At 46.2% G+C, this 27646-nt stretch overlaps 1 protein-coding gene across 4 annotated transcripts; it reads right to left on the bottom strand.

Moving 5' to 3' along the window:
* Window positions 1–108: 108 nt before the first annotated feature.
* Window positions 109–24305, bottom strand: LOC118511806 (serine-rich adhesin for platelets). 4 transcript variants are annotated; one of them, XM_036055342.1, is made up of 8 exons: window positions 24229–24304; window positions 23108–23481; window positions 10004–10204; window positions 4877–4993; window positions 4566–4691; window positions 4338–4421; window positions 4054–4161; window positions 109–3947 (listed from the first exon to the last, which is right to left on the bottom strand). In XM_036055342.1, exons 3-8 carry the CDS (start codon window positions 10146–10148, stop codon window positions 1567–1569), a joined length of 2961 nt encoding a protein of 986 aa, XP_035911235.1. In that variant the 5' UTR covers window positions 10149–10204; window positions 23108–23481; window positions 24229–24304; the 3' UTR covers window positions 109–1566. The 4 variants fall into 4 exon arrangements, with proteins under 4 accessions (XP_035911235.1, XP_035911236.1, XP_035911238.1 ...); XM_036055343.1 differs by having other exon boundaries at window positions 24176–24301; XM_036055345.1 differs by lacking the exon at window positions 23108–23481 and having other exon boundaries at window positions 23549–24305.
* Between the last annotated feature and the right edge of the window lie 3341 nt (window positions 24306–27646).

The following is a 27646-nucleotide window of genomic DNA, read 5'->3' as shown; positions in this document are numbered from 1 at the left end:
TTAAGCGTTTCTTTGCTCTCATGTGAAGCGTTTCATCAAAACTGTCCGTTATTTTGAATTTAAACGATAAAGACAAGCCGACCAGCCTTAACGGGGTTTCAATAGATGTCATTCTTTGTCATAGAACTGTTTATTCCATTCTGCATGTATCCATAGGTTTGTTGTAATTTTTTTTTTACAGTTTTGTTTGAATATTGTTAATTTCACTATCTAGCTACCCTCCAATCAACAACTACTTTTGCTCTTAGGCTTATTTACTGCATGTAGTACCTAAGCTGTTGCTGCTCTTCCTACTGTAATGCTCTCTCTCGCTCTCTCTCTCGCTCTCAACAGATACAAATTATTTAGTTACGCACTAATGATAATATAACTATGCTTGAAAATTGTAATATGTAGTGTTTTCTTTATCTTATGTTTCGGAAACTAGTAAAACTTGTTTTTAATTTGCTTTTTCAGAATAAAAAATGCTTCTTTCCTTTTTTTCTCTTTCTCTCTCTCTGACCTCATATTCCCAGCTGTACTGGAAACGTTCTAATGTTAAACGACTTGCTTGAAAACGGTGTGGCCTTGCTAGCGCCAGACGACAGTGATAAACAAATCGACCGTTCGCGACCGATTAACCTACCATTCATTCCCCTACCCAGAGAGACTACCATAGTTAGGATTAAGATATGCCTGCTGATTTCACTTTGCTTCTAAACCTTACATTCCTTAACGCTACGAAATTCGCTTCTCTACTCATTGAGGAGCCGCTCGCACGAAAGAACGATTGATGAGGGACAATTTTCCGGTGTACTGCTGGGGTGGCGGGATGAAATTTTGATGAAACGAAACCGGCGGTATATATAAATAGCGTGACATTTAATAAATACGTACTTGCTAGCGAACCTCTGCTTAAACACAACAGTCTCCTAAGTGTAAAGTAAAACCGGCATGCATGGCTCTAATCGCAAGGGAAAGAAAACAAAACACATTGGAACGCTTCCCATCACTCTACCGACGATGCTTCGTCTCGCTTATCACATACCCGGTTATTCCCACCCCAGTTTTTGGCCACCACCGATAGAAGTGGATATCGGTGTGGACGTTAGTAAAATAAGGCCTTACACTATCTACAGTACATCACGGTTGACGTACCGCAACAGGCTCCTTTGGGAAGCAATTCTTCCCATAAGCACTAAACATAGACACGACTGATACATGGAACAATGTGTGGTGCGAGAATAAATAATTTGCACAAAATGGAGGGGGGGGTTTTCCAATTTTTATACGCCATACAGAATTTGAACCAATCACACAAGAGACTGTACATAACTCCTACGTTGCAGAGCCGAAACGGACGTAAAGACACTCTATCCTGCCCGTCTTACCAGCTCGATGTTTGAGGTTTGGGTAAGAAATCTACAATTTGATGGCACATCTGCAGTTGGAGCAGAAATACTACCACATACACACACACACACACGCACACCAGCAGTCGGGTCGTACCCATATTGAGGAGCGTCACTGTGCTACCGGGGAGAACGTTAAACTGGCACCAGGATTTTGCAGCCGACGTTGCAGGACTCAGACACTGGTCAATGTGGGCGTCACTGCCCGTTCGCTTGGTTCCAGCTGCTGCACCTTCTTCGGGATGGCTTCGTCGGCGGTGGCATTGTTTTCGTCCTCATCGTACTTCAAACTCTCCACATCGTTCTTTGGATTATGCTTCACACTGTCCGACTGGTCGTCGGTCACGTTTGCCGACGACATGGGAGAATCGATATCGAGCAAAGAGTTCGCGGCCGAACCCAGCTCCAGTCCACCAGCCGTTGGTTCCTTCGCTTTGCTTTCGTCTTCCTCCTCTTCCGAACGATTCTCGGGCACTGCCGAAGACTTTGCTGACATGGGCGCGGCAGATGTTGACGGTGCGCTACCACTACCCTCACCGGCGTCCACGTACTCGTCCGAGCCCATCTTCAGCATTTGGAAGTCACTGGGTGCACTACCGGCGCCGCTTGCATCCTGATCTTGATCTTCCTCCGAGGAGCTACTGTTGTTGGTACCATTCTTACGTTCCCATTCGGGGATGAGCAGTGGTTCGCCTGGGGATCTCAGCTGAGGCTGTGGATCTTCCTTCAACCAAGCAGGAGAGTTGGACGTTTCTTCCTGGCTCGCGGGCACACCAGCTTCTGAAGTAGATGACTCCGAGCTACCGGTTACGGGCGATGCGGTTGTGGAGGACATATTGCTCTTCAGGTCGAACACTTCGGATAGGATCTTCTCCTGCTTAGCTGGCGCGCTTTTGCTAGGCGATGCTGGCTGATGGTCCATTTCCATCTCCATCGCTGGCTGGTCAAGCTGCGGTAGACTGAAATCCTCCGGGATGGGTTGAAAGCCCGGATGGATGAGCTCATGCTCGTTGTCCTCGATGTACGTTTCGCGTTGCGTAGCTAGCTCATCCGCTACGGGAACCGGGTGGCGCGGGATGAATGTGCTTCCGGCGGTGGACGTTTCTTCCGAACCAGTGCCAAGCGTTGGTCCGTGCTCCTCCGAAGATGTGCTGGGTCCTTCGGTGTAGAAATGTGTATCGTAGATCATCTCATCGCCTGATGCTTCCGAGCTGAGAGATACCGGCAGATCGGACATTGTGGTACTACCCTCCTCAACACTACTGTAGGACGTACTGGAACTTCCGATGGCAGCGCTTGTTGTGTGTTCTTCTTCCTGCTGAAGCTTGGCCGGTTCTTGAGAGTCTCCCATGTGCAGGAACTCTTCCTTGCTCACCGACAATGGCTCTCCCTGTTGTGTATCGTTTCGTTCCGCTGAGATCGCTGCATCCTCAGGACCTTCGGTGTAGAGTTGCGTTTCGAAAATCTCCTCCGAAGACACCCCGCCACCAGCCTGTTCTGTGGACCCTGCATGGTAAACCGTTTCGTAAGCCGCACTTGAATCGGCCTGCGTTGAAAGCGTCTCCTGCTCCAAATCGGCCGAATGATGTAGCTTCAGTTTCTTGGACGATTCCCGACCACTCTCAGCTGCTGCATGATGATTGCGCTCCGTGTACATCTCCTGATCGTACACGCTGTCATCCTCTCCACGCTGCAGACCTTCGACCTCTTCCACCTGGATCACGGTGATGGGTTTCGGTTGGTTGTGGTCCACAATTACCAGCTTATCACCGATCTGAACCACTGCTGGCAGGGCATTATCCTGCTTCGATGGCTTCATGTTACTCTCGGACACGACTTCCTCATCGCGCGATGATGGCCCACTGGTCGACGGAGCTAGCGAGGGTGCTTGTGTGGTGGTGGTGCTAACAGCAAAGGAGCTTGGCGTCCAGGTAGACGAGTCGCCGAATTCCTTCACATCCATCCATTCGTCCGATTCGGATAGGGTCGATGACACCGTACCGACGGTTGACGCTTCGTTCGATTCTAGCCGATTTTCCGCCGAAGTAGTTTTGAGCGATTCTTCACTCGCATCCTTCCGCTCGCCGTCCACATCCGAGCGCATCTCATCGGCGTCGGTGTGGCGGACAATTTTCGTCCCATTCTCACCATCATCGTCCGGCACGTTGACGTCTAGATGTTCGAGATTTATAAGCTCCTCGCTCTGTGATGAAGATGGCTGGACGGTTGTTTCGCGACTAGCTGCCAATTGTTGCTGCTGTTGTTGTTGCTGCTGCTGCTGCTGCTGCTGCTGCTCTTCAGCACTGGGGCGATTGTCGGTCAGACGAATCTCTTCCACTTTCGTGATTTCTTTGATCTTGATACCGAGCGGGTTATCGTTGGGCATCGACGGCGTAACGGCAGGTTGAAGTGTCGTCGTCGTTGTCTGGTGCTTTTGAAGTCCAGCCAGGTCTTCCGCCTCGACGGCATAGTTCCCCTTCACCTCGTTCGTTTCCTCATCCTGCCGCTCGGTGTTTGCTGCATCCTTCGCACCGGACTCCGTTATTTTGAAGTTTTCTGCAAAAAAATGTAGGAAATTGTGATAAAATATTAGACTGATTCTCCTGACAAGCGATGCGTTGGAAGTTGCAGTAGACCATATTATCCGGATATTATCACATACCTAGCGGAGGACAGTTGTCGTACTCTGGGCAGCATCGTCCGGGGATATACTTCGGATCGCAGTCGTTTCGCTTGTAGCAGCTCACTTCACTGCACGTAATTTCGCCACCTGGGGAAAATTGTTGAAGTGTGTAAAGGTATCAAGATTAATTATTCAAATGAGTGAACGTCACGCAAGGGTGAAAATGATGTGATAAAATACACACCCTAGGGATGTGGTGTCTGTTGAATTTTTTTCAAACCTGACCACTTAGTGTATTTATTAAAATCATCATAATATCTTACCTTGACAGTAACAGGCACGGCACGGAGTATTCGGGTCGAAGACTTTCTCGCCATTGGCATACGTTTTGCCATCTCGTTGACACTCTGCAAGCATAATGAACAGCCCGGCATTATTTTCAAACTCCCGAGAGAATATAGCTCATCGTGATAAAAGCGAGCACATGGCACATGACCCTCCACGGAAAAAAACCTCGATGACCTTCCGATATCACTTCTTCCCATACGTACCACACTGATAGTCTGGACAGCATTCGCCGGTCTTCTGAATTGCACGGCAACCGTGCTTCTTCTCGCATGCTATCGCCGATCGCTCAATGTAGGAACCATCGTATAGGCACATGTCCGTTGCTGTTACTGCGGTCGGTCAGCCCCGGTTGTAGAAAGCAATGGAGCGGAAAACAGAGAGACAAAGATGGAAGGAATGTTAATGAAAGTTTTCACTTTTATTAAGCCAAATTCAGAGTGTCAATACACCTCCCTCCCTTCGGTCACTGCACGGTGCGGGAGTGCAAAAGAGCATGTGTGTGTGTGTGACTTACCGTTGTTGGCACTGCTGCTAGGAACTTCCGACGAAGTGGTTTCTGGTGCCGCCGGGGACGCTGCCGAGTTGTCTACGTAAATCTCTCGAATCATGCGACGCGATCGGATCACGGGTCCTGTAAGCGATAAGCAGATGCAGAATATAAGGTATGATGATTGATGTCCGCTGTTGTCGAAGGTAATTGGATGCTTTATGTAAGATTTTGGATATTCCATTGACTAAGCCTTGCAGCTGCAACACCGAAACCTCAAAAGTGATAAGGGGTTTCAATAGGCCAGCTTAAGCTATTTTAAACTTCAAGAATTTGAGATTCAGCTTTTCATGCAGGTACAGCTTATTGAGCATGATGATTTCCCATCAGCATGGTAGTTTTCAACACCTTTGCAAGGTTTGAAGTAGTTGACGGTGTACTCGCCATGTATTACAATTGATTGCGATCTGTCTATAGATAATCAGACTTTTTACTGGTTTGCCCGTCTGTATCTCATCTCTCTCACCTTTCTCACTGCCAGTTTCAGACGAAAGCTGCACGCGACCTGGATGGACGTGTTCGGGTCAGGTAGAGGAAATGCTCACTACCAACTGCCACTTACAAAGAGCCATTGTGTTAACGCACAACCCAAGCATCCACATTAATCGACAGCAGCACGCACGAACAAGGGTGTTTAATGCACAATTCGTTAGCCGGGGTAGTAACAGCAGCCGATTATTCAGCCAGTCTTTTGGCACCCGTGATCTCCCATGTGCGTTCGATCATGCGGGCATCAAATAATGTTCACAATAGCTCATAAAAACACACACTAAAAGCTGCTCCAAGCAGCCCAACTTCCGTGAAGAAGATTACTTTAGGAAAATTGGCAAACGATTCCATCATCCCGTGTGGAATGTGCCGTGGATGAATCGGTGGTCTAAGATCCGGTTAGCAGAACACTTAGGGACAGCCGAGTTCTGTAAGGGGTTTTGATTGGTAGCACGAAGCATCTGCCGTCGGGTGTGAGACCTATAATTTTCCCTAATCACAATTACCGCCGATCGTGGTCATGATGTGGTTGTGTGTCATTGGTCAGAGAGAGAAAAAAAAAACGGAATCACTGGAAACCTGGCAGACATAGCTGGCCGGTGAGATCATCGTTCCTAGCGGGAAACAGGTAGCACGGATCGAGATGAATATCTGCAGAGTCACTAAATGAGTATCGGCACTAGAGTGTGCGCATTAAACGTCTCTTTGCGCTCCATATCCTGGTAAGAATTTTTCCGGGACATCAGACAGGTGCTTGACTCATAGACGACATAAGCTGAAGTTTCTTGAAGATTTTCAAGCTTCTCACAATTTCATGCCACAATTACCCCTTGTGGACAGTAACGTTCGGCGACAAATCCGTTAATAGCTCGCACACGGTGTAAAGAAGAAAAACATCCGCCCGGCAAGCAAATAGACAAACAAGAACCATGGTTAAACGCATTGGCGCGCACATAAGCGCTTCTTTGTGCATTCGCGCGTCGACTGCATCCAATTCCCGCACCGAAGTTAGTAGAGAGTGGCCATGAAGAACCGACACGACCGACAAACAATACGGCCGTGTGAACGATGACAAATAGTATGGTTTCGAGCTCAGGCAGTGCGGACTGCACAAACAGAACAACATTAAATGCACACCACCAGCAGGCAGATCACACATGGGGAATATAAGAAACGGGGAACTGGGAACAGTGGAGGTACGTTTTGTTTGAGAGAAATTGATTTTCTTCAACACCTTGGGTCCGTTGCCGCGAGTGACTGAAAACTCATTAATCAGAGATCACATCGCACAATGGGTTTGCGCTCTGTTGGATCATGAGGAGCATGACCACCTCTTCAAAGTGGCCAGGACCCATGGGCAAATGATTGCAGTAAACAGTCATCATTCATGGCCCGGCCAATCGTAGGAAGGACGTCGTTGGACTTCTACTCCATGACAGTTTGCCGACCTATAAGATGTCAACAATGTTTTCTGAAGCAGTGCAGGACTTCAAACTAACCGCTGGAAAACGAACTTTGGTGTGGGACCTCTAATGGTTTCAACTTTGACTTATTTAAATCCAACAAAATAGAGAGATAAGACGACACTAGCTAATCTCTAAGAGAACCTTAGTAAAAACTGCATAACACTTAGGTGCAACCCACTCGGGCCATTGCTGCTCTATTTATACCGTTAACTTCACACCTAACATTGAACTCCCGATTACGGAGCAGGTGACATTTGAGCCCGTTCCTAAAAATCCTAGAATTTGAAGCTACCGGCACTGGCCCATCTCCCGGAATTGCTGAACTTTCCCATCCAACGGCGATGGGTTTATTTTCAAACGTGCAGCGGAAACAAGACACGTCCTACTGCTGCCAGTCCCTTGCGGTCAGCTCGCACACACCGAACCGAGCGCGACATCCGGACGTCATCGTCCTCTCCGATGGGAGGTTAGAGATAGAGCGGTCGAAATTTGCATAATTTGCATTCCTCTTTCTACGGTACACGATAGGAAAGTGAGCTTCTTGTTTTTCTTTCTTCCTAAAGGCACACACACACACACACCAAGGTTACCAGGCCAGTGTCGGCCGCCCTCCGGGAGGTTTCTTGTTGGGACCGGCAATAAAAATGCAACAAGAAACGGTGCACGGTGGTCCAGCGTTTTGTTGAGGAAGGTTCAGGTTTCAGCAGTGGTCAGCTGTTGTGGCTTTCGTGTACCGAGGGGGTTAGGGTCGGGAGGTGCCCAAGGTTTGCTCCATTCATACTTCTCTTCCGGCCGGCCGGTACGGGCGGACGACTGACTACTTGGCGCAATTTGAGAAAGCCATCCACAAACCTCACGTCAGCAACGTGTGAGGCATTGTGCGAAGATGAGTCTTTAGTCATAACTTATCGGGTGTTTTGTTAAAAAAAAAACAAAAAGGTAATGAACTTGCTGACACTTTATGGTTCCAGTTGTGAAGTGATTGCATAAATTGATCCTACAATAATGATGCAATATCTGGCGTTCAAATAATTGTCGTTAATGAAACCAACAGCCATAAATGAGCAATACGCGACTGATAAAGCTCGCTTAAACCCAACTCTGAATATATCCATCCGCCCTCACAAGCGCTTCATCTTGCCAGTGAATCGATGAATCTCCGGAAATGACCCTCCAAGATATTTAACGATGCGTGGGAATTAACACGGGTTAAAAACACGATGAATAACATCGCCGGTATTTCCAGTCAGGATTTTACGCGACGACCAGTGATCGGTGTACGCATCCTTGGTCAGGTCTCGACAAATGGTTGGAATATCCGTAACCTGTTCAATATCTTAATGTCCATAAGTTATGTTTCGTGTGTTTTTTTTTCACTCTCAAGAGCACATTACCCAAGAAACAATATCGATTCGTTAGCTCTAGAATCTCATTTGCCCAAGGGCATCTGGTCTGCCCACGTCCATGGCACGTGTGTCCTTAAGGAGTGTGATGCTACCGCCCGCTCCCGGAACTATTATCTCGTCCTCGAGCGTTCCCAAAAACAACCATAACTCTCCAAATGCAAAAAGGAATCGGGCACGCCGTATGCCGTGCACGCGAAAAATGATTTAATTGAACTCTTCAAATCGTTAGGCATCGTACTACCGCCGGAAGTCATTCCCTGCTTGTGACCTTTACCTTACTGCCGTCGCATCGCCGTACCTTGGGCGCGGTACAGGCACGGCTCGTACCTAGAGCGTCGTGACAATGTTTCAAATTTTGTGACCCATCATCGCCATCGGTCGTTCGGTCATTATCATCGGAGACGAGACGAGCGCGCAGCGTGGATGTGCCTTGCAAGCGTAATTAGCAAACACACATTCAGAGCCCTGCCCTATGACAGCCCCCGGGTCTATTGCGAAGGTTACTCGTCCAGGAATTGAGAAGCGAGTTGTGGCATGCGAGTTGTGGACCAACTGGGTATTGCCCGGTACGGTACGGTCCATTCTGTTTGTGAACCGCGCCGATGTCGGGCGTCTCTTTAGGGATATCGGTGTACCGGTGACTTACAAAAACCAAAAAAAAGCTGCATAAATATGGACTTTTCTGTTTATAGCACCGTTTGTTTTGTGTGGTTCGTTGGTGCTGGCACAGTCGGTTCAAGGCCACAGCAGACGGCGTGCGCCATATGCTAACCAATAATTCTTGTTTCAAATAAGAAAAAATGCTAGGAAAGCCTTTCAAACTTAAAGATTCCACTGTGAACTATGTGACTCTCTGTCTGACATCCCTCAACGCTGAGTTAAAGAGCCTGAAGACAGCCATTTCTATGGTACAGAAATATTAAAACGCAACCGTTGCTGGTGGCTTCTTCTTGGTTATTCCTTTACGTCCAAGGATGACGCATTCCTAATGGACGCCCCATCCGGTGCGAGTGCTCGCGGTGTAGTTAATTGCATTCAAATTAAGCATAATTCATCCGCACGTAAGTTATGGGCGATGCAGAATGAAGGATATAAATTATTCTGCGTGGTGTGGTGTGGTAGCTGTGTGTACACAGCACACTGACGCACAAGTGTAAGCAGGAAATCAATAACGAATGTGATGAAACACAAATTAGCCTTTGATGGTCGGTAGAAGGATGATGGACCTTTTTTGTCCTGCTTTAAGGTTTCAATACAGGTAGCTGTATAGGAGTTCTAGAAATCAGAACAGCCATTAATGTACCTTAAAGCAAACATTGATTTTTAAAATATATTACTGCATCTCCAACTTCATTTTCACCCAGAATTAACATCACTTTAGTCAGATTTCCGCTATCTTGACGGCCCTTTAACAAATTTGCCCTCATGCTCACACACGCCCAATTAAGTTGTTTACGGCTGCTCCGACAGCGAAAAGGCTCCCATTCAGCACGTGTACCGTCAGATGCGCATTCGATTCCGCTTTGCATTAGGTTCACAACTTCACTGCATGTCAGATTAGACGCCCAAGTCTCGCATCTAAACAGCATGAGAACAAACCTCGGGAAAGCTATCCACCCAGTCATAGTCTCATTTCTAATTTCTATTCAAAATCGCACATGGCCCCCGAAGGTGTCGGCCAGCCCTGCTGGACTACACTACTACATTGCGTGACGCTCACTGCAATTACTCACCTGTCTGTACGACGGACGCTGTGAGAAGCAATAGACACATCGTTACTCCGACCAGTGTGCATTGTGCTAGCGTCGCTGGACGTCGGGCCATCGATGATCTGGAGGTGGTGGTGGTGGTGGTGGCCCGTTTATCTACCGGTTCCATCTTCACTGTCTCGTCTCGAGCCTCGCTTGTGCGCCGAATGCGGTTGTTGTGTCGTGCTGGAAGATAGGAAACAGGATGGAAAGTCAAAGTTTAGATCTGGAACTGCGATATGCTAATGCTGTCAGCAGTGCATGGGCAGAGGCAGGCAGCCGTATGCGTACAGCCGGCAGTCACTGCCATTACACGATCACATTAATAGAATCGGGTCGGAAATAGATCACGAAAGTGAAAGACCCACCGAGGGCTGCAATTAGGTGTGTGAGGTGGTTTCGGTGGAAGTATCCCCGCTAGCAGTCGGGGACGAAGGTGTTGGTGAACTTGAACGGCCAAACCCCTTTTGCGGTGAACAGCTGGTGAAAGCTTGGCGATACAGCTAGGAGTTACAGGTAGCGGAGCTAGACAGAAGGGACGAAGTATACAACACACACAAAAAAACCGCTCTTTGGAAATCAAACTCTTGTTAGAGTCGTGACAAGAGGGTTTGGGTATAGCACCATAACGGTCAACTTCTTGTACGTCATTGTCAGCTAACCTTCATTATCCCGTCCTAGGAGTGGTCAGTACCGGTGCAAACGAGCCGAAAGAATGATCCGATAAAGTCCGTTAAAGCGAGACTAAACGACGCTACCTTGCGACATGAGCTGAACCACTACAACTTCGCTCCTTCTCTCTTTCTCTCTCTCTCTCTCTCTCTCTCCCTCTGTACAGGCTGAGTAAGAACGCATAGCGCAAAGGTCAAGAGAATTTATTGCCCACCGTTCCCATCGGGGCAGTTTGGCAAGTTTTGCCTTTTCCACACATTTGTTGAGGGTCGTCGCGTGGACGGTAGCCGGTCCCGGTGGGACACGTACGTGTCATCGTAGCCCGGTCGGGAACATGCACAGTTTTACGAGCTAGCTCATTGACCGAATGCATGAGCCGGTGTGGCCGGAACGTGAGGATGGTTTATTATGTCACAATGGGTAAGTTGATCGAAATAGGGTCCATTAAAGTATGGAACGCTCATTCAGTAGGTACATATGATTTAGGGGTTTCTGTATGAATGAAACGGGCCGTGTGATGTGATGGAACCGTTTCTTGATGACATCGAGAATTACTGGATTGCGGTAAGTGCGTTCCGTGATTAATGTATTCATTTTCAACGAAATAACTTTCGCTTCTACTCTCTACTGAGCAGACGACAACACAAAAGTGCGGCACTAGAATCATCCAAGGTGCTTCGGTGTCGGTTAGATCGCAATCGGCCCCAGGTCGCCATTAAACTCATTCCCAACAGATATGCCTAGCCTGATTTTTAGTATCAGCTATGCGGTTTAGAAAGTGAATGTAGACCAATTTGTGGTTCCAGCAAGCTTGCAGCAACTGTCACCTTTAGTGTCATCGGGAAAACTCCCCGAGTGCACAAAGAGAAAAAAAAACCCCGAAACAGGTCTCCTAGGAGCAGCCTACCGAACCTCTGGCTGGAAATTATCAACAAAACAACAACATAAAAAGTGAAAATCTAGGTCAAAACTGAGCGACGGGTTTTCCACGAGGCGGAGGGCGCCGGAGAAAAGGTAAAAGGAGGGTTAGGAAATGCTGAAACCTTGCATTTGGTGCCCTGCTGAAAAGCTGAAATCTAATCACCGCACTATCAACAAAGTAAGGCCCATCGGAGGGACCTAGTGTCGAGCGATATAGACAAATGGCATCGAAACTGTTGTGAGCGTAGTGAGAAGTCACACGCACACAGAGAAGTGTATTAAAAGAAAAAAAAAGAAAAACAAACAAGCTTCATAATGGAAAAGCTCACCATGGTGAAGAAACAAACACTCCCAAAAACTGCATAACCCAGCCAGCGAAACGATGATGGAGGCACCCCTGGTGGTGGTACAGGGTAGTGGCACCGGAAGGATGAAGCTTACTGAAGCTACTGCGCTGCAAAGACGGCAGTCCCGCGGCGGCATGCCAACTATTCGTATACGCGTATGAAATAGTTTCGTGACGTGGAGTGGAGCTAAAGCTTCCCTCCTAGCGTGACCTGACGACCAAAGCCTCGAACGATGGCGGAGTGTGGGTACCATGGACAGAAATAAATCATACTGATAGACATTTAGATATGTAAGTCAAGCTAAAAGAAGAAAACACCACAAAACAACACCATACATAACTGCGTGTCTTCACACTAACACACCTGGATCTATTGTGTAAATGGGTACGTCAAAGTATAAACAAACAAAACAAAAAGAGAAGGCAAAAAACAAAACTGCAAGCGAAATATTGTTGCGAAAAGTAAAGAAAACCGCAAACTCCACACAAGAAAACAAAACTAGTCAAATGAAGAGGGATCGCACACGGCAGAGAAGTGGATTTGAGCGCATTAATTACGGACCGAAAAATCGTAACTAATCGTAACCTCAAAGTAGACCACTTTGGGCTGAACTTGGCATTTAGCACGGAGGACCTTCTGGCGAACTTAGGATTTGCGTACAGTGTTTATGCGGTTCGCTTAGTACCCTCCGTTGTTTATGGGTTTTTTTTTTGGGGAATCAAAAATCGATTCTGAGACGCCAGAGTGGTTTGTTTGTTTATTCAATAATATTTTGGTAACCATTCCTGGGCTATTTATCTTTAATGGACATTCGAGAATTAATGATCATAATGAAGGTAAATACTATCAGATCAGAACTTTGAAGCATATATCACAAGAACCACAACAACGATCGATTCTGCAAAAAACATGGTGGAAGAAACGGAAGGAAGGATATCTGCTCAGGGTTCCGATCAGAAATCGCAAGCGGAAGTACATGTACATGCGGCTGTTAACAGCCGCTAACGGAACAATCGCCAAACATGGACGCCAATGGACATTCCACCACTGCATAGACCTGGTACACAGACACATTGAAAGTGTGTGGTGATATGTGTACAACTCGCAAATTGATTCCGGCCGTCTATTGTGAGTATTATCTGTTTTTTTTTTCTTTCTTCTGCTCAGTTCGGCTTCGGCTTGGGAGGAGTAGCTACAATATGCGGCATCAACATCCGTCACCAACGCGACCATTGCCGGTAATAGAGTATCGGCAGTGGGCACCGGCACAACAGCAGCAAGGTCAATGCTATAAACCCCAGCAAGACGCAAGATATATGTGGTGTACCACCTCTTTGTCAATATGTCCCTGCAGCTCTCTACCCCCGGTAGGCTACTACTGCTACTTAAGGCAAGCCCTGTGAAATCGCAACCGGCGATCGATCCGGGCCGCGGGTTTTGAAGTCCGTAGTCGATCGCACCAGTATACACGCATTGCGGCCGGTGGTCGGTCACGTACACACGCTGCTTGGAAGCGAACACTCTGGCCCGGTCCCGGGCACTGTAGCCTTCGAAGTAGCGACCACGTTTCGTTGGGGGTGACTGTATGGGTGTAGCTCTTCTTTTCTACTTTTTTGGTTGCATTTCCTTCCGAGCAACTCAGCGTATAGGAGTAGTAGATTTGAACTTTTGACAGCTACATATTGAAACTCCGTGATTACTAAAACCTCAACTTCATAGAAGCCCCCCGAAAAAGAAATGAATTTGCCATCTCCAATATTGATCGTCGTTATCAGACCAAGACCTCCAAGAGGCGAAACCACCGAAAGACATACGGTCGAGTAACGTGACGTGGAACTCGTCGATTGGTGTCCACGATATGCCCCCAACAAACTCCGGCGGTGTACTCACGTGCATGAGTACGTTTCCACTTCCTCTCGGGGAACTCCTACCTAGGCAGCTGTATCTCTACCCAAACCACACTACTAAGCACGCCACATTGAAGAGTGCATCGCCGTTTCTTAAGTAGAAAATAACCTCACTAACTACTGGCACAGGCATGTGCTTTTTTACGATACAGAGCGTGGGGCCCTTTCATTCGTGTATTCATTCATATTTAAGCGTGTGTTACGATGTTGTTTTCATTTCTACCACCAGCAGCACACGCCATGTTTGTACGGTAAGATTAGACCACTTGCATGCCGGAGAAATTATGATCTTGATGAACCATATGAGGCCCTCAATATCCTCACCAAATTTTCTTGCTATAAAATCTCCAAACTCACCACAAAAGACAGCAACTTGGAGGTGTCTATTAGCGACCTCAACGAAAAAAAAACCTCTCAGTTCTACAATTCGTCCGATGGCCTCCGATGCATAATTCATGCGAGTGCAGTTCGTGAACCATGGTCAAGTTTTCATCCATATGTTGCGGGGAGACCTTCTTGATCGTGTTTATTGTTGGCTTTAGCCAACTGTCTCACGTTTGCACGAGATGATTATGCGGCGGTGGTTAGGTAAACGGATGTGGTGTGTCAAAACGAGCCCGACTAAATTTAGTCTCAATTTATGGACCATCCGAGACAAACATTTGAGGCAAGATTAGTGAAGCTATGGCTGGTAGATATGGCGGTACGTGTTCTACAGCTTCGGGGTGTTATTCTGTGAGCAATAACCGGAGCCGTGACATTTATGGTGGCTTATGAGTTATTTAATGTCCAGTAGCCCACGGCTCATCAGGCGATTAATAAATGACGTTAGTAATCATGTCCGTTAGTTATTACGATTAAGCAATAATGGCGTTAGGTGTTGCTTTCGTCCTGAAACAATTCAATTAGGATATCAGTTTCGTGTCGGTCCAGAAATAGAACCTAATTTCGATGAACCCACGACAGTCAACAATTGATAAAACATGGATGAATGACGCTATTTTGGTTCCGTGAGCTAGTCATGTGCAAAGTACCCTCCTGCTCGTCCGATGATATCCATGCAAATCTAACGAGCTTCACGAACTTGTCACCGTTCTGAATTAATCGCTCTGGTAGCTTCAACAGCGTGGAATGAATTTGTCTGTGAAATAAAGAGCACAAGTACCTACCGAAACAACAAAACAACTTGCTAGGAGGGCAACGTGCACAAATATCATCTCAATCACCAGCATCGACGGCGGAGACCGCGTGTACTCTTGTTTAGTCAGTTGTTGTTTCTGTGGGGGTTTTTCAATTAATGACTAATTAGTTTCCATGAAAACGTTAGCAGGTCTGTTTTGTTTTTTCACCGTTCTAGGGGTTCGGACTCATTACCATAAACGCTATTGATGAAGACATAAAACTGTATAGAAGCAACAGGCAAACAAAGATCGTAAAAAAACTGCTGTTCTCTTATCTACAGCACAGTTAGGTGTGAGGGTACAACTGAAACACTCCAATTTGATGCCTAGTAACACTTCAAGAAATATGTGTGAGGAGCGCTGTTTGATTGAATCTCGTGTTGGGATGGGACAGACAGAATTACCTAACGTAGTTCCCTAATTAAGTCATCATCAGCTTTCCCAGATGACTAATTCATCTGTCAGACTAATCGGTTTACGATCAACAGGTTCATCGGTTCATCGGTAAGAGCGTGAACATTTTCACAACTGACAGGGGCAAGACAGAAAACAGAAGATGGTGAAGATCCCATACACACAATACCCGAATGTTGCAACAAGTAGCACGGGGAAAGAAAATTCGCTTTGCCGCACAATGCACCATCGCTACGCACCATCGCCGTCGCAGAAAACTCGCAAAATATGGCCGCACATTACGCAACACTCACACACTCGCGGCGAGTACTACCGTTCGACTGGCCGGTCGCTTCCTTTGACAAGCAGGAAGCAAAGGGGTGCGACTACTAGCGGTGGGAAATGATATTTTGAGAGAGAAAATTGTTCCGAATTCGTTACCAGCTGCTGTTCGATGCAACTCCATAGAGCAGAAGAGCTAAATGTCGGGCGACAGAGATGGGGACCGGTGTCATTGGCATTGGATGTAATGCGATGCGTTGGCATCGAAGGAATTCATCGGCCGGCCGGTGACGTCAGGTAAGTCGGCGCTTGCTATCAACAAACGGTCGAAGTGGAATGGAAAATGAACCTCAAAATCGGAACCGGAACGATGACGTCGATCGGACAGATTCATCGGACGATCGAGTTCGATCGGTGGTTCATTCCAAGATAGTTGAGGAGATGGGCGAGCGTGTTTTTTTTCCCTTGGACGATCTTGGACCGGGAATCTTGGAACCGGGGGTATTGCAGACTTAATCGGTGAAGTAAGGCAGGGTAAACTATCTTACACCGGGAGAACCAGTTTCGGTGGTCAAAGAATGTGCCGTTCACGCACATGTTGTTTTATTCAGGGCAAAGGCATGTGACATCGTTCGCTCCCGGTGACGTCTCGATGTCGTTGGACTGATGCGCAGTTTTCTGGTTCCGTTTGTGCCATTTTCTGAACCCCGTTTCGTAACATGGTTCAGCGTAATTTCAGTTGACAATGTTAAACATATTTAAAAAAAAACCGTTGCAAAATAATGGTTGGAATACTATCACTGGCGATTATTTTGTGACTTACGACTCTCCATGATAAGATACGAGCCGCAGGAGGCACAATGGAATGTGAACCATAAAAAAAGGTTTCTTGAGTTATTGCGGATGAAAAAGCGAGTCATAAAAAACCGAACAGATATTGAAGGAAAAAAGGCACAATCTGAAGCACCGGAGAATTACCTGCCGAGCGATCCTTCGCCTACATCACCCGAACCGATGAGTCGTCAGGTTGTGTACCGGGCGATTGTGAAGCAAAGAATAAAGACAGATAATGAGACTAACGCTACTGGAATTAGAATCTCGCGTAGAATGTGCGCAGAATCTGTCTGCCCATTTGCCACTACAGTTCATTGCCAAGATCAAGATCGAAATGGTTGGGCCGTCTGGGCAACGGGGGTCTTGAAGATCTCGGTGCTCAAGATGACGAACGGCACACCGATGGCACAACGGTGGCGCAGTTGTGCCATGCATCTCCAGCTCACCGGTGATCGTTAAGGCAAATTATGTGTTGTTAGATCACGTCTTCTGACATTCGCCCTCGTACTGGAGGAGACCCGGGACGATGTGTCGGACACACGCACGCACACACAACACACCGTCAGCTTCCATCTGCCCAGGGGAAAACAGGCGCAAAAAAGAATCGAAAGAGCTGACACGGGGGCATAACAGCACACACACGTCCGTTTTTTTTTATGTCCGCTTTGGTCAACGATTCGAGGATGACTTTGCGCACGGTATTTGGATCGGTCCGATCGGCTCCGACCGGCAGGGGGAATAATTCGAATTCCTTCCCAATGAATCAGTTCCTCGAGCGTACGTGAACATCTTTCGAAGGTGTGTGACTGTGTGTGGAGGGTCAAATAAGATGTTATCCTCTTGCCAGCGTTGATGTGGGTGCTTTACGAGAAGTCCTGTTTTTCTTACAACTTCTGGACCCAAATGAAGCACACACTTTGAGCAGCAATCACACTCAAAGCATTTGAAGGGTGCAGCGATCTCTCGAATAGCACACAACCGTTCCAAAAGAGGAAGTCAAGTTGCCGTTTAATGAACGTCAATTTGTTGATCCGTCTTGCGCACGTGGAGTGCGCACGGTCGAGAAGGAGCGCCTGAGTGTGAGGGCGCTCACGAGGAATCGGGGCTCGCAGCACGATCACCTTCAAAATTCCATTACCACGAAACAATCGCAGAGCGACCACTAGGAGGTGGTGGATGCAATTAAAATTTGATTCCAAGCGCACCGTACTTCCAATTATCCGTCGTTCAAATGATCCCATTTTCTAACTCTGCCCTATCACTCAGCGCGCGACAGCGAACATACCGAGCCAGCACCACCGTCTTTGGTCGAGGCGATAGAAGTTACAGTCGGGAGTGAGGTACATTTACATCCGAATTGCCCTAGACTAGACGTGCTCTCTCATCTGGACCTTGTGCAGTGCACACACTAGTGTCACTCGAGTGGCCTCGTACCTCAAACACCATCGTTTCGCGGGACGGTCATTCCGAATATCTGTCACAATTGTGCAGTGGGCCGTCGTTAGTAGTCTGGCCGCGAAATTCGCACATCGCACGATCGGATCTACATAATTCATCATTCTTATCTGCCCTGCCCACCAAAATGCCACGGGCCACCACTTGCACACACCAACAACAAAAAAACAACCTCTCTTTGAAGAGTCTCAAGCCCATAGTAACACACATCCACAGCAAATGGTCGCACTAAAAAGGGAAAACGCGGCAGAAAGAAAAACCAAGCAAACTGCAACGGTTCGATTTCGTTGCAGTGGATGTGCACACGCAGGTACCCGGCCGGACCGGGCGACATCTACTACTCGTGCCATCAAGCCTCTCGAGTGAACGAATAAATCACGAACGTCACGGCGAACGCGTACGGTGATAGCGCGATCGGGAGGACATTGAGCGGTTGTTGCGTGATTTGTGGAAGGTTGTGCTGTCCCGGGTTTGTCCGTCGCTAGCCAGCTGTCAGTCTGATTTAGTTCCAGCTGGCATATGAGTGTAGAAGATGGGTCTCCTGTGTTTTTTTTTTGTTTCGTTTGGTGCCTTGCCTTCAATGCAAGAACCTTGGGAGGTAACACCTTCATTCTATGCCTCCTTTTTGCTAGGATATTGCTTGCCACAGCACAAAGGGGCTATTGGATAGGATTGGACTGGTACGCTAAAAATAGAAGCTCATTTATTCTTCGTTCCCGCCCAAGAGTGATTGCATTGGAAGGGTGTGTGTGTGCGCCATTGCAAGTTAGGAGATAATTAGAGATGGATCCCGTCCACGGCTCTTCTTTTGCTTTGTGGTCAGGTTGCTCAGGTGATCAGAGATTCTAGCAGGAGTTGCTACATCACCATAGCACCATGATGGCAACGACCGGGCTTGACTTGCAAGATTCCTTACACCCTCGTCCCTGTTGGAACCTCGCCTTGTGATTCGTCTACATTCTTCAACAAAATAAACGGACCTGCAGAAAATAGCAATAGCGGGAATAGCGGGAATGCGAAACGGGGAATATCTATCGCGTACGTGTCTGGGCGAGCATTTCTCCAGCGGTGGTCCGAACGAGTCTCCGGTCACTAGATAGAATCGCCGTGCTACTGATGGCTCAGTCATCTGGATGCCTGCTGCTGGTGAGACTGTGTTCACGCCCGGTCCTTGCCTTCGGGAATATCTGCAACACACTGGTATGTGATGTAATGTGATGCAGCTGACACACGGGACAGAGGACGGTCGGGCGGACGGAAGCACGGGCATAAAATGTAGCGAACACCTTCGGTTCGACATTAACATCATTATCATCTCTTGCGGCAGAAGAAAAACGCATCACCAGCTGTAGCCGGTAGAATCCGAGTCAGGGTCGTGCTCGCGAACGGTTGTCCGCACATAAAGAACTCGCGATGCTGTAACTGCTTATGTTGGGTCTGCCCTAGCTGGAACCGTCGGCACATTGCAGCATGGCGCTGGGGGTGCATAAAGAAGAAGAGCAAAAGAGGCTGGCAAAAAAAAACCGGGGGATTGGAGGTTTTCCTCCGCTTTTCAACCTGGCAATTATCACATAGTACAGGAATCAATGAACTTTCCGGAGCGTCCCAGCACGATCGATTGGCTGGTCGTTCGACAAGCCTGCGGTCGAACACAGCCACAGTCTTACGTGGGCAAGGGCTGCGGGCTTCGGTTGTAAACATCCCACCGATCCGTGGTTCGAGCGTCCAAACGAGGGGGCGGGGGGGCGTTCTTGTGCTGCACCACGTATGGACTAGACAAGGAGATGTGGAGGAATCTTGTGAGGGAAAATCCGCTCAATGTAGAAAACCGGGAATGGACGAGAGAATTATGGTGGACGGTGTTATTGCGCTGAATGAGAAGATGCTAGGACCTCGGGGGCCATTCGCTCGATCTCGATCGCTTACATAAATCGCGACGAAAGGTTTGCACGCTGGATAGTCTCGTACGAGGAGGAAGAAAACAAGGGCAGAGCAGAGCATGGAGTGGCGCACGAGCACGGAGTTCCGACACGGGTGGACGACTGATTGCGGTAATAAGTGGCACTGACCACCAGGCTGCCTGCTTGGGAGATGATGCAATAAAAGGATACTGAACTTGAACTTGACACTCTCTTAGCAGGAGACGGTTGTGGTGAAGTGGAGGGCTTGCATTCCTTCGGGCGTACACGGTAGCAGGTACGATGGCAGAACCGTTCGTGGAATGCCCTGATGCGTCCGTGATGGGAGGGACCTTATATCTTAACGACTTATTCGATGGTGGAAAATGTGATGCATGCAACTTCGCATCGGACGGATGTTCGCTGTAGTATAGAGTTTTAAATTTTGAGGATTATTTTATAGGTTTTTTATCTAAAAATTTGAGCTGTCAAATTTGACAGCTGGCGTTAGTTCTACCAAGTGACTTATTTCTTAAGTATATCAGAGATGCAGGGGTCGTATCGTTTGTTTAAGTGGCATTTTCAATTAAATTAAACTAAAATGGAGTTTCAATTCGATTACCATTCTCGCTGTCTGTCTTTGTCACTTTTATCCCCTAGCTATCATATTGCAATCTTGTTGCTCACAGTGTGCACCATGGTAGGTCACCGACAAAACAAGTGCATTAGAACAACACTCTATATGGAAAATCGAACTCATTGATTTTCAATTCGAATTGGTAATGCAAAAACACTATCAGGATTATCTGCACCGGAACGATGCTCTCGAGACAGATGACGTCTCGGAAAGGCGAACGATATGAAATCGAATTGGTCGATGCAGAAAAAGCAGCGAGGACAAGAGCACAAGAAAAAACCTCGGATGTACGAAATAGTATTGCTCCCCATAGCACCCAGACGTTACGTTACCCGGTTGAACGTCAATTTTTCCGATTTTGTGGAATGGAAAAACACACTTCAACTCCATGCAAATGGGAAGAAGAAAATTGTTGGCAAATTTTGGTGCAACGGACCACCACACACTCTCAAAAGCTTGGGCGACATATAGCACACACACAGAGAAAAAACACAATGAACGATACAGCAGAAAATAATGAAACGATGGTGAAGTTACCCGGGGCCCCATGGACAGCAAAAGGAAAAACAGAACAGCGCAATCCAACAAACAGAAAATAGCGCGCCCAGAAAAAAAACCTTAACCGTTAATGATTCAATAAATGATAAATTTGCCCAACCGAGGGACGAAGGGCACCAAGTGGGGGACGAGGTGTGGTAGAATTGTTGAACCTTCCTCAAAGGGGATGGAATGTCTCGCTTTTCGCGGTAGCTTAAGGGGTGGTGATTTTTGCTGCTCGATTAAATGTAGTTATGTAAAGGAAAAACTTTTGCTCAACACACGCGGCTCTACGAAGCTGACCTGGCTTCCAGACGGATCGCGTATTGCCGGCATCGGGCCAGTGCGTTGGCTTGCTGTTGTTCATTTAGGCGTAATGGTGAACTCATTGTAAAGGAGGCTGAAACAATGCAGGCCAAAATATTCGATGCTCGCCGGCAGGCATTATCTTAGAGCTTCTGGGAAAAAAAGTATTAAATCATCCCAGTGGCCTATAAAGAAGCGCAATTATGGAAGTTATAATAGGGAATCTTCGTCAAAAAACATGATAAATAATCTATGTTGATGATGAAAAAAAATCAATTTTAATTTACACAAATTTTGTCAAACGGCAATAATTAAAAAAGCTCAATAAGCCATTGTTAATTCCCCTTAGGAATATGTTATAAGTTCAATATAAAATCTCCTACCAAAAAATTGAAAATTTATATTCCCCTGGAAATTTCATTAGGTAAATGAAGCGGTCTGGATGAGATTTTAATTACGGTCCTGCCGTGTGAAGATCGGCGTCGCTGTCGCCTCTGCAACCGGACCACCCCATTCAATCATTTCCCGAGCTTTCAGAATAAAAAATAATATAATTTTTATAATATTTCTCATAATTTTTTAAGGTGTAAAATTTAAAAAAAAAGTTTCCAATATTTTTGGAATATTCAACTAAATTAAAGCTAAGGCAAATAAGGCGAAATTAAACACTAAAGACAAGGGTAAAGCATTTTGGGCAAATTTCTAAGCTGATATCACCAGAGCAACATATAACTTCATACCAAAAAAAATTCTGAAATCATTTGATTTTTTGGTCTTTTTAAAACGCAAAAGACAGAAAACATTCAATTAAATATTAAGAAATAAATAGGCAAAAAAAACTATCATAACACAAAACATAATCTTAATTTAAGCATAACAATCCCGCTTATCGATTTGACTGAGTGTAGGCATCGGGGGAAATGGAGTCATTTATAATTCAATTCCAACAGCAAACCCCTGTCGATCCCAAATGTCCATGACACGTAAAGACGAACGGGAAAAACTCGGTCGGGGGCCTACTCGGTACTAATTGAAAATGGAGCATGCAATGAAGCCGACGGTTGGAATGTCTCCAGTTGCTTAAAATGCACCAAGAAAGAGGCCCCGTACCAGCCAACCCCATCAACCGATTGATTCTTCGCTCCGAGGACCGTATTGTCCTCATTTCTACTATCAGTGCAAAAGTGAGAAGGAGTTCGAACCACGATTACGACTTTGCACCAATCTAATTTCATTTTCTATAGGCTGTCCTTTCAAGGAAGCACACCTGTTTCCTTAGGAAGCAAGAATGCATCTCACAGTCCGAGCCAAGTTAACCAAGTGTCCTAACACTCGAATCGAACCCAACCGTTGTCCCAATACAGTTCCTCACCCTGCTGCTATTAGTTGGTTAATATATTTGCCCCCTTTTTGCGTTTCTGAACCGAGGCCTCTTTCCCGCGTGAAGGAAAAACTTCCTTTCCCATAGCAACCTCGGTCCGTAATACCCCGGGAGAGGGGGCATCGGATGCTAACACACCACCAACAAAAAAGAGCGACGGGGAGTTTGTTTTGTCGATAAAATATTTAAAATCAAGCATAGTTTTGCGCTAGTTTTTGTTGGCTCACGTGGGGCCTCTTCATGCGATTGTTACTTTACGTATCTTTGTGGGTTGTGTTTTTTTCGCAGAATTTTCCAACAAAAAAAACTGAGCAAAGAAATAAGAAGACACTACTCACCTTCAGATTCTTAAGCTCTGAACAAAAGAACGTTTTTCTTCTCGGCGTTCTTCAGAAATTTCCACCACAAAAAAAAACAGGGAAAACTATTCAGCAAATGAGGAAACTCCTCCGGTGTACTCGAAATGTCAAATGTTAGTTTAGATTTTTCTTCTCACAGCCTGCTTCGTTCGATGAGACGCTGCTGCTGGTTGCGATTCCTGCACCTTTAGCAACGGTTTTAATTCAAATTAATTTCATCGAATCGTGCGGAGCCCTTTCTTCTTCACACCTGGCGCTCTTGCTTTTTTTTTCCTTTTTTTCTATTTCACGCACACCCACACGGTACTACACACACAACATTTCACGTTTACACCGCGTTTTCACTAATTTCCCTTTCAACAATTGAACAAAAAAATCGGACCAAAAAGAACCAAAAAAAAAAGGTTAAAACACACCCACCAGTGCGCGTTGTTCCAGAAAGGGGTGGGGGAGTGATTTTCTAACTCCTTCTCCCTCTCTCTCTCTTTCCCTCCCTATTGCTTCTTCTCTTTTGCCGGTTTTCGGTGTGCGTGTGTGGGGAAAGCTTGCACTTTTCTATGCTCCCACCTGGCGGTTAGAGGGTTTTGTTTTCCTCTCTCACATGCACTATCAATCGCACAATCACACACCTACACACACACACACAAGCCGCACACACACAGTGGAACCAAAAAAAACTGAAACACTTTTCGAAAAAAAAAATCGCGCTGATTGCACGTTTGGTACACCGTTAACCGATCGGAATTCGCTTTTCTCGTTACGCGGGCCACAAAACCACCCAACGCACACACACACACTATTCGTGGGCGAAAACGCACTATCAATCCGTGTTTGCTGCACCACGGTGTGACACTCGGAATCAATTTCCACAGCCTTCTAAGACGCACACACAGTTTCCGGTGGATAATATATATATTTTTGCTTGTAATTAACAAAATCGTCGCTAACTTGCTTGATGCTGTCCCTGTTTTATTTTGCCTCTTTGCGGGCCAACACTTCCGTTTTTCTGTCGTTACGAACGCCGAACACCGCTGAACACGTTCGTACCGTGGCCGGTGATAGAGGGAAATAATGCGAGAATATCGAAAGGCAGCACCAACCCCGAACAATTCAATTCCGTTCACGCGCGCGAAGAAGCACGACTGCGTTCGACTACGGCTTGCATTTCACGACTGTGTTCACCGTTGGAAGGTTGCGGCATTTTTATGTTGTGCGGTACAGTGTGTGCTGCGTGTGTAGGCGCGACGCTAGGAGTTAAAATTCTAAAAATGTTATTTTTTTAATTTGTTGAGAGATGTGTTTGAAATCGTAATTGAATATTTTTTATGATTACAAAAAATATTAAAAAATAAAATTAAAATATTTATTGTCTATAAATAATCAAGTTATAATTTAAGGCTTTATACAAGATTAAACACAGTATATAGTATTCTACTTAAAAAAGTTGTTTAAAATTTGGCAAAAAAAAAACGAAGTAAATCATACTTATGCTAAGCACTGCAGCTAAAGGAAAATAGGGTGAAAATGTTTGTATTTAGCTAACTGCCCTTTCTATACCCAATGGCAATATTCTGTAACTGATTACTGAATACTAAATAGTTCGTTTAAATTTTTTTTGTTTAAAAACTACAATATTAGAAAAACCTTATTAAGCATCTTCAACACGAATTTTGCCCTAATTCTCTCCCTATTTGTGCTAAGTAAGGGCTTCGATCATAGAAGCAACTGTTGCCACAGTAACGTGTTCATTTCCATTCACGTTGCGCATCGGTCAAGGGTGTCGAACCTAAATCTAGCTCCCATGATTTGTCATGCAGATATTATACGCAATAGGAGCTGTTTTCGAATTGAAATTAGAATCAAATGAAGAATCTCAGGCTTATTTAAAATTTATGAAAAAATTAAAAACGTCCAGCTACGAACTAGATCAGAAATAATATAACGATCTTATAAATCGACGAAGCAAATAACCAATAAAAAGAAATTAAATAATTTTTGAATGACTTCATACTGGAGGATCGGAGCTTAAATCTCATCGAGACCATTCCCCTGTATTGAGGGTTGACTATCCAACTACGTGTCGTTATTAGCGAAATTTAAAGTCTTTCGACTCCATACGTCGCTTATTTATTGTTTATGGCTTTGTCCCTTTCGTTATCGGATATATTTGACTAATCGTACTAATCTATAATCTCATACCAAAAATAAATATTTCTACAGTCTATCTGGACTTTAGCTATAAAAATTACATTTATCCATCCAAACATTTGTAAAAAAGATGACCTGAATTGTAGCTTCATCAATAAAGTTCGACACATTTGCCTAAAGCTCCTTATGCGCGCATCGTAAAAAAGATGAATATAAAAACGTGGAAAATTTTATGAAACACTTTTTTCAATTGCACACAATTAGAACCAATTTGTATCTTTTTTCCCAAAGACTGCAAGCATTTTAAGGTTTTATTCCGCCTATTAGTAAGGTGTGCCTAGTTAATTCATTTGCGAATCGAGAAAATTTCATCCACAATTACCGGCACGTGGATCATCTGTTTACACTCTCTGAACAATTTTCGAATTGTAAACAATATAATTACTGTCACTGGGGGCTAATTATTCGCCTCTAAAAACGTAGCCCCATACTAGCATCCAGTATCGTCCCACCGGAAATAACGAAAATACCAATCGCGATGCCAATTTCGCGACGAATTAATCATTGGAATGGCCCGGAATTTCTATTTTATTACACCTGGTGAAATCATTCTTTCTGAAGCACCTTAAAAAACGCGACCCATTCGGCCGGTCAAGCCACGTGCTGAAGAAATGGCACACTTGGAAGGCAATTATAAAAATGCGCTCGAGAGGAGAGCGGAGAGCTTCACGGGCGCAGCATCCGCTTAAGAAGCGTCGCCGTGGCCTGGGCCCTGTCTGTCGACAAATGAATAACGACAGGCGCCAGTGTGCTCATTAACAGGCAGGCGCGTCCCGCTGGCGTTATATTGATGGCCGTTTATTTAGTAGATTTTGTGCCAAACTTCGTTTTTCTTCATTAGCTGATTTAGATGATTATTCACCGGGTGTTTAAATGCCAGGAAGAAAGGGTCCGGTCGGTTCGAGATACCAGCTCCACAGACAGAAGGAATGTGTTCCCGTGGATGAACCCCTAAAGGAACTCAAGGAATTCCAGCTGGACGTGGGTCCGTTTGGGTGGAGTCTCTGTGCAAAATACGCACCGCGATGCAACTGAGTGCAGAAGTGGTCCTCTTTACCTTTGCTGATGATCGATATTATCAAGCGTTTGATTGATACCTTTTAAATGGCGTCTTTAGAGGAACGCGCGTGGTTTTACAGTTAAAATGACAGGTTGGACAAGTTCTAATTCCGTCCGTGGTTGGCGGGATGAGTAGGAAAGAGCGGTGCAAATGGGGAAGGAAAGAATGCAGTTCCTGAGGGATGTGATGAAGCGGGATGGTCGAGGTGACCATGACCAAAAGCAGTTGGGGGCGCCACAGCTCGCCAACATTCAGTTTGTCGGTCACGGTTGTTTACGGATGTACTGCAGGGATTTACACTTTGGACAGGGCTGACGTGCAGTAGCGATGGTGAGGTCGTTTGATTAATCTTCTGACGACTTCATGAATCCCGCCAAAAGTGTTCGCCTGGATGAGTTCCTTGGTGATGAGATGTCCTGTGCTCAGTGATCAAAATTTCTAAGGTAACCAACTTCTTTCATGAAGGTGATATTGGGCCACGATCCTAGGACAGAATTTAAAGAATTGGTAACTTTAGTACGAGAAATGTGACAAAACCCCTATCTCTAGGGATTTCGAACGCAGCCGACAGAGCCACGTGGCCAGCAAGAAGCGATCGGGAGTCCAACCACGCTGATGGACGGAATCAATCATTCCCATTAATCATCCCGAAAAGATCGTGCCATCGACCGGCAGGGCGTCCAATGTGTCAAAACACGTCGATCAATAATGGCCTCCAGGCCAACGGAGTCCGGGCATGGGACAGAAGCTGCAGCATCATCATCATCATCGCCCGGTACACGTTCGGGAATTCGATCAACGATCGGGGCTAACCGTGGCGCCTCACCGGGAGACACCTCACGAGACACGCTCACGATCGTTGATTAATTGTCTGAGGACTCCCGAATGGGAATGTGTCTGAAGAATGCACACCGCCGAGAAAGAGTGAGAGAGAGCGATAGAGCGAAAAGAGTCAAACCTGTTCACGAACCACATCAGACGAACCGGTAACCTCCCGGTAACCGGCCGGTTCGACGGTTGTAAAGTGAAGAATTATAACGGACTTATTTCGTTCCTGGGCTGGGGCGTCGAACGTACGAAACGTCCAATGGGGAGGACATTCCAAACACCTCTTTCGGTCGCTCTGTACCTCTCTCTCTCTCTCTCTCTCTCTCTCTCTCTCTCTCTCTTTCTCTTGCAACTCATTTCTCCCATACCGGGAGGATATTTTTAGCGGAATAACGCTGAACCCCAGCCGGCGTGTTCCGGAT

The sequence above is a fragment of the Anopheles stephensi genome, chromosome 3 (assembly GCF_013141755.1).
Source record: "Anopheles stephensi strain Indian chromosome 3, UCI_ANSTEP_V1.0, whole genome shotgun sequence".
Classification (NCBI taxonomy): Eukaryota; Metazoa; Arthropoda; class Insecta; order Diptera; family Culicidae; genus Anopheles; species Anopheles stephensi.
This window is presented reverse-complemented; position numbering and strand designations above follow the sequence as displayed.